At 33.4% G+C, this 10,139-nt stretch overlaps 1 protein-coding gene across 2 annotated transcripts; it reads right to left on the bottom strand.

The window, feature by feature from the left end:
• Positions 1 to 1,035: 1,035 nt before the first annotated feature.
• Positions 1,036 to 8,369, bottom strand: LOC138319418 (uncharacterized). 2 transcript variants are annotated; one of them, XM_069262561.1, is made up of 3 exons: positions 7,777 to 8,369; positions 6,009 to 6,300; positions 1,036 to 3,758 (listed from the first exon to the last, which is right to left on the bottom strand). In XM_069262561.1, exons 2-3 carry the CDS (start codon positions 6,289 to 6,291, stop codon positions 2,773 to 2,775), a joined length of 1,269 nt encoding a protein of 422 aa, XP_069118662.1. In that variant the 5' UTR covers positions 6,292 to 6,300; positions 7,777 to 8,369; the 3' UTR covers positions 1,036 to 2,772. The 2 variants fall into 2 exon arrangements, with proteins under 2 accessions (XP_069118662.1, XP_069118661.1); XM_069262560.1 differs by lacking the exon at positions 7,777 to 8,369 and having other exon boundaries at positions 6,009 to 6,983.
• Positions 8,370 to 10,139: the final 1,770 nt, after the last annotated feature.

The following is a 10,139-nucleotide window of genomic DNA, read 5'->3' as shown; positions in this document are numbered from 1 at the left end:
TGTATACATGTTACATGAGTTATTGTCTGTATTATATTGTATACATGTTACATGAGTTATTGTCTGTATTATATTGTATACATGTTACATGAGTTATTGTCTGTATTATATTTGTATACATGTTACATGAGTTATTGTCTGTATTATATTGTATACATGTTACATGAGTTATTGTCTGTATTATATTGTATACATGATACATGAGTTATTGTCTGTATTATATTTATTATATACATGTTACATGAGTTATTGTATGTATTATATTGTATAACATGTTACCTGAGTTATTGTATGTATTATATTGTATACATGTTACATGAGTTATTGTATTGTATGTATTATATTGTATACATGTTACATGAGTTATTGTCTGTATTATATTGTATACATGTTACATGAGTTATTGTCTGTATTATATTGTATACATGTTACATGAGTTATTGTATTGTTTGTATTATATTGTATACATGTTACATGAGTTATTGTATTGTTTGTATTATATTGTATACATGTTACATGAGTTATTGTATGTATTATATTGTATACATGTTACATGAGTTATTGTCTGTATTATATTGTATACATGTTACATGAGTTATTGTATTGTTTGTATTATATTGTATACATGTTACATGTTACATGAGTTATTGTCTGTATTATATTGTATACATGTTACATGAGTTATTGTCTGTATTATATTGTATACATGTTACATGAGTTATTGTCTGTATTATATTGTATACATGTTACATGAGTTATTGTATTGTTTGTATTATATTGTATACATGTTACATGAGTTATTGTTTGTATTATATTGTATACATGTTACATGAGTTATTGTCTGTATTATATTGTATACATGTTACATGAGTTATTGTATGTATTATATTGTATACATGTTACATGAGTTATTGTCTGTATTATATTGTATACATGTTACATGAGTTATTGTATGTATTATATTGTATACATGTTACATGAGTTATTGTCTGTATTATATTTTATGCTTGCTCCACATAAGACTCAAAGACAATATGAATTGAAATGGCCATCTTATAAAGATGACATTTTATTATAAAGAACAATATTATTATATTCTTCAAAATTTACCATGTGGAAATACAACTTTTGCACAATATATAACAACAGTTTACATCCTGTGGTGGGGATTCCACAGAATTACGCCGAATTACAAAATTCTACAGAATTAAACACTCTGGTAAATACACCAGGATATACTTATTATGCCATAAACAAAAAGATAACAAATTGGGTGGATTGAGGGTGGGCTTAAAATTGTCTTTGAAATCGCCAAGTTTAAATTAAATGATGCACAAAGCTGCGGGACAAAATGGCGCTGCTGAAAAATTTTTTCTCGCATAGACTGGCTAAAAATAACCAGCCAATCAGAGAGCAGCTAAACTGGCTACTGAAGGGGCCCCCAACAGGATATGGAGGCCCCATAAAGGGATACGAGAAAAATATATAAAATTATTAAAATAGTTGTGTCGCAGCATAAAATAAGCTATGCATATAGCTTGCATTTATGCTTGCTCCACATAAGACTCAAAGACAATATGAATTGAAATGGCCATCTTATAAAGATGACATTTTATTATAAAGAACCATATTATTATATTCTTCAAAATTTACCATGTGGAAATACAACTTTTGCACAATATATAACAACAGTTTACATCCTGTGGTGGGGATTCCACAGAATTACGCCACACAGCGAGCTAGATGAAAACAAGTTCGCTGCCCCACCAAAAGGAGGGATAGAAGTAGGTAGAAAAACAAATTTCAGTGTATAAAAATTATAAAGCATATATATAAACATATATGCGAAGCGATACCGTGGACTGCAAATACTTCCTATGAAAAATTCAGCATATATATAAACATATATGCACCGCATGAAATGAGCATAAAATATATATATACATATATACACAAACAACACAAGTTACGTATATGAATGTAGAAATTTAAACTGACCAGCTGAAGCAAGTCAGTCTATATAATTATATTGAATGTCAGTTACATTGTAGTACACAGATTTGAGTCTATGATTTCTTGCAAAGCGATAAGTATTCACAGATAAAATGGAATCCATGGAAACACATAAGCAACATTTGCTGTGTACATGTATGGCAAGTCTTTTGCACTGTTGCGTGTGTCAAATTGTGGTCCGTAATTAACAATGTAAAGAGAGACGCAGTATCCATTATTCAGTCCAAGAATGTCACACTTAAACTGCGTCCCTACGATTCCACACGCATATCTGGTTAGCAGTACATAGTAATGGAGACAGGTGCCTTTCAGAAATCATGGAATGAAAATTTCAAATCCTAACAAAATTAATATAAACAATAATTATTATATTTAATACATCTATAATAAGTAAAACATGTTTAATATATAACTCAAACCTTACAAAATATAACCTATCATAGCTGAGACCGGCTCAAGCAGGCCACTGCAAACAGGTTAAGTAATTTAGACAAGAAAAATTAAAATAATAGAAAAAAGATACAAACTTTTAACATTAAATGGTGTATGTACATGTAGGGAACCTATCAAAAAGCTAGGACCAGCTCAAGCAGGCCAAGCAGACAGGCAAAGCAAAGCTGAATTTCGACATTAAGTACACAAATAAAAAGAAATTTCTCTAAAATTTCAAACATTAGCAAAATAGTGAACATTGCTATGACAAGTATATTGAAAGAAAACCGGCTAGTGCACGTTTATCATAACATGTACCAAAACAGTTTAAGCAACAGTGTTAGCTCTAATATACTTTCTAAACGCTGAAGATTTCCAGCGCCCCAAGGCACATATCTTAGCATCTGAATACCCTTGTTCTGCAGCTAAGGAAGCTGCCCCAATTCTAAAGCTATGTCCTTTATAGCGAGTGCTATCAAGTTTACAAAATTTCAAACAAGCATGCAGCTGAGTATCGAACTGGGATCGAGTGACCGGAGAATTATCACTGTTGACAAATAATGGACCTGAACCCTTTCCTCTAACTTGAAGGTACTCTTCTAAACTCTGTGATGCAGATATACGAGTAGGACCATGACCAAACATAATTCTATGTCTAGAACAATTGGTATTATGTTTGAAACTTTGAAACGTTACATGAACTTCCTTATGGGATTTATCTCCTTCAACTGCAATATCGGAAAGCTGCAGGTTGTTTTCTGGTGATGCTGCAAGGGTTATCTCACCTATTCTAGCAAAAGCATTAAAGGCAAATAGAAACATAGCATGAAACATGATCTTACAATAAACCGAATTTGCTGTTAATTTAACTGCCTGCACAATGTTATTAAGAACACCAACAGTGATTGGTAGACGAATATCAGAGGTTGGGTTCAGACGACGAGCCCCAGCAATCAACTTTTTCACTAAAAAGTTGTTTGTGGGATCACTGTTGTGTAACAGTTTGTGGACATACCCAATTGCAGATAAGTAAGTGGATATGGTCGAATGAGAGAGCTCTTGGTGAAACAAATAAGCTATGAAAAGAGCTATGTGTCCATTTTTCACATTGGTACCGAACGGGTCAAAGCTATACAGTGTTGCAAAAGTATGAAACACATCTAGAGCTTTATCATAAACCACCCTTGTTGATGGAGCCAAAGAAGACTTCAGCAACTGTCCAATGACTGGAAAAAGTTGGTGGGTGTCAAATGACCTGGAATCGCTGTTGGCATGGGGACTGCTCCCGGAGCTAGGGCCCGGAATCTGCCAATCTGCAATCGAGAAAGGGAATCAGCCATAGTATTATGATGGCCTGGTATATGCCTAGCTTTAAAGTGTAAATTGATCTCTAAGCATTTAAGAACTAAACAACGTACCATCTTGAGAAGCATATTATCTTTACTTGTCTGTTTGTTAATGACCGAGACAATGGCCTCATTATCTGTGTAAAATAGCACAGCATGATTGGCCCAGAGATGGCCCCATATAAACACTGCCAACAGAATTGGATAAAATTCTAATATGGCAATATTATAATGTTGATATACTGCCGGAAATTCCCCAAAAACCCATCTATTTTTGAACACTGCTCCAAAACCCACAGTTGTAGAAGCATCTGTGTAAAGTTGTAAAACATCACTAGACATAAATGTCTCGGAAAGGAAAATGGTAATACCGTTAAAACTAGACAGGAACCTGAGCCAAAGTGACAAATCTGCCTTAACTTCAGCTGAAAGTCGGATATGATGGTACGACTCAGTAACACCTAAAGTTAAATTAATAAGACGTCGAAGAAAAGGACGACCTGGTTTAACCACAGAACAAGCAAAATTTAAAATTCCAATTAAAGATTGAAGTTCTCGTAAGGTACACTTTGTTCTATTTAGAAATGTCTCAATGACTTCTGTAGCCTTTTTTACTTTGTCTTGAGGAAGGGAAGCTGTAGAAGTGACACTATTTAACTCTATTCCTACAAAAGACATTTGTTTACTAGGCAAGAAAGTCTTCTCCTCTGCTAAAGGTACTCCTATGCTATGGCACATAGCTCTGAAAGAATTCAAAGAATGTTGAGCAGCTTCAAAAGTTTTCTCGATGAAGAAAAAATCATCTAAAATATGAATCACATGATTGCAACCAAGTTTTTCTCTAGCTATCCATTCGAGTGCGGTACTGAATGTCTCAAATATTTTGCATGAGGAAGAGCATCCCATGGGTAGACAAGTATCAAAATAATAAAAATCTTGGAAAGAAAACCCAAGAAGGCTATGATCTGCTTCATTTATAGGAATAATCCTAAAAGCTGATTTAATATCAGTTTTTGCCATAAATGACCCTGTACCGCATAGTTTTAACTGGGAAATTGCATCTTCAATGCCAGCATATCGAACTGTAGAAAATTCTTCAGAAATACCATCATTAACTGAACTATTGCCATCTCGTGGATAGGATAAATGATGTATTAAACGGAATTCCCCAGGTAACTTTTTTGGGACAAGACCCAAGGGGGATAATTTCAAGTTAGGCATGGGTATGGATTGATAAGGGCCTTTTATTCTCCCCAATTCAATTTCCTTGGCAAGTTTATGCTGTACAATAGTAGGGTTATCAAGCGCTGATTTTAGATTAGGGCTAACCTGAGAGTCTCTTTCACCTTCATATTGTAAGAAAAATCCTTTAGAAAAGCCATCTACTAAATATTGTTTAATGCCTTTATCATAGCCATTTAGGTACATTTCTAATTTCCTACAATTGACCGGAGTATTAGCTATAGAATGGAATTCAACTGGGGGTGAAATATTGCCTTTACTTTGTGGTAGATTTGGATTGTTTGGGGTCAGAGAATTTGGTTTGTTGGCGATCGAAGCATTTGAACACAGGGTGTTTGCCCCCACATTTAGAGCAGACATTGGGGTATTTACAACCCTCGCAGTGGTTTCCCTTGTTGTATTTGTAACAGTGGCCTGTTTGGGGACGAAAATTGTTGTTTGGGTTCGACGAGTGAAACCTATTAGTGGAGTTAGATTTCCTATGTGGAGCCATGGCCATACAATATAATTCCTGCTCCAGGGCCCCCCATTCTAAATCAGATGCTGTTTGTTTTAAGCGACGGAAATTGCAATCGTAAGTGTACCAGTTACCTCCACTACGAGCAATATTGCGAATAACATGCTGGTAAGTTGCTAAACCCTCTGTACATTCAGGGTATTTTTGTCTATACACAGATGAAAAAATACTAAAAGCATCTGTCCAACTTTCAATTGTTAAAAACTTCTTATTAGAAGCTTGAGTCAAACCAACACCACCGCCCTGCTCTAAATGGAGTGTATATTTAGTATCTGAAGGATCATCCAAAATTTGGGACAGTTCTACGAACTCCCCATTCCAAATTTTCTGTCGCAATTTTGGCTAGACTTTTTGATAAAGAGGTCGACAGGACAGTTGTGGTGGTTTGACTGGTGGATATGTCTCAGATCTAGATAAATCTATTGCATCAGAATTTGTATGTATTAAATTCAAGGCACCTGTCTCCCTAATCATGACACTGTCTCTGTCTGTCTGAAGTGGTTCTGTTTCCTGAACTTCAGAATCTGCAGCAGCAGTCGAGGAAGGAATGACAGGTACAGAGCTAGCTGTACTGTCAGAGGCGGCAGGTGCAGTTGGCCGTCTTAGTTCCTGTAAGACAGCAGCAGTAACATCCTTTGTAATTTGCTGGGTCACAGCAGCCAGACTAGATGTAGGGATTTCCTCTACTGATACAGCTGCAGCTGGTGCTTTTCTCTTTCTTGATATTCTTTTAGAGGCCATGTTTGCTGACTGAAATTAAACGTAAATTAACTTATAAACCAAGTTGTTCTAGTAACATAATGAGAAAAGAGGTACCTCAACATAAATATATAGCTGACATAAAATTCAATAGTTGAACTGCCAACAAATCTGTCTTGATGACATAAGTATCCTTTCAATAGTTGAACTGCCAACAAATCTGTCTTGATGACATAAGTATCCTTTGGAAACTTTTTTTTTTTTTTTTTTTACAAAATATAACAAACATAGACATGAAAACTTGTGAATATAACAGGGTTATATGTATAATTATGTAGTCTAAGGGAGACAACCATAATAAATGAAGTAGACTAATATAAAGGGAGACAACCACGATAAATGAAACAGGCTAAGGGAGACAACTGTAATAATTGAAACAAGCTAAGGGAGACAACCTACCAGACACTCCACATGTTGAAAATTGTGTGGAGTGATTTTTTTTTTTTATATATATTATAATAGGACTGAAGCCCATATAAACAGGTTATTCCAATTGACTGATTAATAATTAAGCAACACTGAAATCAAACACACATATATAGGTTATTAGAGCTAAATGTTCAAATATCAGATGGGGCTAAAACCCTATACATAGGTTCCCCTAACAGCTTACAACTGAATTTCAATATCACATGGGGCTAAAAACCTATACATAGGTTCCCCTAACAGCTTACAGCTGAATTTTAATATCACATGGCATGGGGCTAAAAACCTATACATAGGTTCCCCTAACAGCTTACAGCTGAAATTTTAATATCACATATACCTGGGGCTAAAAACCTATACATAGGTTCCCCTAACAGCTTACAGCTTAATTTATAATATCACATGGGGCTAAAGACCTATACATATAGGTTCCCCTAACAGCTTACAGCTTAATTTTAATATGACATGGGGCTAAAATCCTACACATGTTCCCCTAACAGCTTACAACTGAATTTCAATATCACATGGGGCTAAAAACCTATACATAGGTTCCCCTAACAGCTTACAACTGAATTTTAATATCACATGGGGCTAAAGACCTATACATATAGGTTCCCCTAACAGCTTACAGCTTAATTTTAATATGACATGGGGCTAAAAACCTAGACATAGGTTCCCCTAACAGCTTACAGCTGAATTTCAATATCACATGAGGCTAAAACCTATACATAGGTTCCTCTAACAGCTGACAGTTGAATTTCAATATCACATATGCATGGGGCTAAAAAACCTATACATAGGTTCCCCTAACAGCTTACAGCTGAATTTTAATATCACACGGGGCTAAAATCCTACACATGTTCCCGAACAGCTTACAGCTGAAATTTAATATCACATAGGGCTAAAAACCTATACACATAGGTTCCCCTATCAGCTTATAGCATGTTTTTTATTTTTTTTATTTTTTTTTTTTTTTTTATATATTGATATATATAAGAAAAAGCAAGGTTTGAATTACACGTCAATTAAAAACAAACAAACCTAATGTCGAGTACTGGGTACATGCGTGTTTGAGGGCAAGACGAACACTCCTGTAAAATTTCCTCGTGCCGTCGGTGTTAAGGTGACAATTGTCTGGTAAAAATAACTGTTTAGGACTATCATGCAACCGTCTGTGACCCCAAAATTCAAGACCTTCTTGCTGAGGAACCTGCACCCGTAAAAAAGCATTGGCTTCCGCCCGTCGACAAGCGTACACACTTGGGGATATTCCCCGGGGCTTAGGTCGCTTAAAAATGTCGCACACAAAAACCATCACAACTCCAAAACGACGACGGAGCCAACATGCAAAATCCAATATATCGCTAGCCACATCAGATGAGGAACGACGTTCGGAACATAAGTCATTACCACCTACTTGGAGAATAACAATATGAGGTTGCCAATTGTCTAATCGTGAAGTCAAATCCTGACATGCCCTTAATTTTGGAATGGTACCTCCTGGGTACCCAAACATCTTTACAACGCACTGTTTTCTAAATCGAATGAAGGAGAAAGTGTCGGGTCCCTGTGAGTGTCTTGATGCAGACGCCTAATAAAACTGTGTCCAATAATATAACAGCGGGGCGGGGATAACGCCATAGCAAAGCTGTACAGTACATAAGGTATAACATTTCAAGAATTGTCTAAGATTGTTGTATTATATTGTATACATGTTACATGAGTTATTGTCTGTATTATATTGTATACATGTTACATGAGTTATTGTTATAATTGTCTGTTACATGAGTTATTGTTGTATTATATTGTAACACATGTTACATGAATTTTATTGTCTGTATTATATTGTATACATGTTACATGAGTTATTGTCTGTATTATATTGTATACATGTTACATGAGTTATTGTATGTATTATATTGTATACATGTTACATGAGTTATTGTATGTTTATTATATTGTATACATGTTACATGAGTTATTGTCTGTATTATATTGTATACATGTTACATGAGTTATTGTATGTATTATATTGTATACATGTTACATGATTTATTGTACATGTATTGTTGATTATATGTATACATGTTACATGAGTTATTGTATGTATTATATTGTATACATGTTACATGAGTTATTGTCTGTATTATATATTGTATACATGTTACATGAGTTATTGTCTGTATTATATTGTATACATGTTACATGAGTTATTGTCTGTATTATATTGTATACATGTTACATGAGTTATTGTCTGTATTATATTGTATACATGTTACATGAGTTATTGTCTGTATTATATTGTATACATGTTACATGAGTTATTGTCTGTATTATATTGTATACATGTTACATGAGTTATTGTCTGTATTATATTGTATACATGTTACATGAGTTATTGTCTGTATTATATTGTATACATGTTACATGAGTTATTGTCTGTATTATATTGTATACATGTTACATGAGTTATTGTATGTATTATATTGTATACATGTTACATGAGTTATTGTCTGTATTATATTGTATACATGTTACATGAGTTATTGTATGTATTATATTGTATACATGTTACATGAGTTATTGTCTGTATTATATTGTATACATGTTACATGAGTTATTGTATTGTTTGTATTATATTGTATACATGTTACATGAGTTATTGTATGTATTATATTGTATACATGTTACATGAGTTATTGTCTGTATTATATTGTATACATGTTACATGAGTTATTGTTGTTATATGTATACTGTTATGGTTTTGTATGTATATTGTATACATGTTACATGAGTTATTGTCTGTATTATATTGTATACATGTTACATGAGTTATTGTTTGTATTATATTGTATACATGTTACATGAGTTATTGTCTGTATTATATTGTATACATGTTACATGAGTTATTGTTGTATTATATTGTATACATGTTACATGAGTTATTGTATGTATTATATTGTATACATGTTACATGAGTTATTGTCTGTATTATATTGTATACATGTTACATGAGTTATTGTATGTATTATATTGTATACATGTTACATGAGTTATTGTATGTATTATATTGTATACATGTTACATGAGTTATTGTATGTATTATATTGTATACATGTTACATGAGTTATTGTATGTATTATATTGTATACATGTTACATGAGTTATTGTATGTATTATATTGTATACATGTTACATGAGTTATTGTCTGTATTATATTGTATACATGTTACATGAGTTATTGTATGTTTATATTGTATATATTTACATGTTATTGTGTATTATATGTTACATGTTACATGAGTTATTGTTGTATTATATTGTATACATGTTACATGAGTTATTGTCTGTATTATATTGTATACATGTTACATGAGTTATTGTCTGTATTATATTGTATACAT

The sequence above is a fragment of the Argopecten irradians genome, chromosome 3, assembly GCF_041381155.1.
Source record: "Argopecten irradians isolate NY chromosome 3, Ai_NY, whole genome shotgun sequence".
NCBI classification, from domain to species: domain Eukaryota; kingdom Metazoa; phylum Mollusca; class Bivalvia; order Pectinida; family Pectinidae; genus Argopecten; species Argopecten irradians.
Note: the sequence above shows the minus strand (reverse complement) of the source record. Positions and strands in the feature narration are given on the sequence as shown.

Coding starts and splice junctions, on each gene's coding strand:
- LOC138319418 (XM_069262561.1), bottom strand. CDS start 6,291: ATGGCCTCTAAAAGAATATCAAGAAAGAGAAAAGCACCAGCTGCAGCT. Junction 3,759..6,008: donor TGTCATGATTAGGGAGACAG/GTGCCTTGAATT, acceptor TCTCGATTGCAG/ATTGGCAGATTCCGGGCCCT.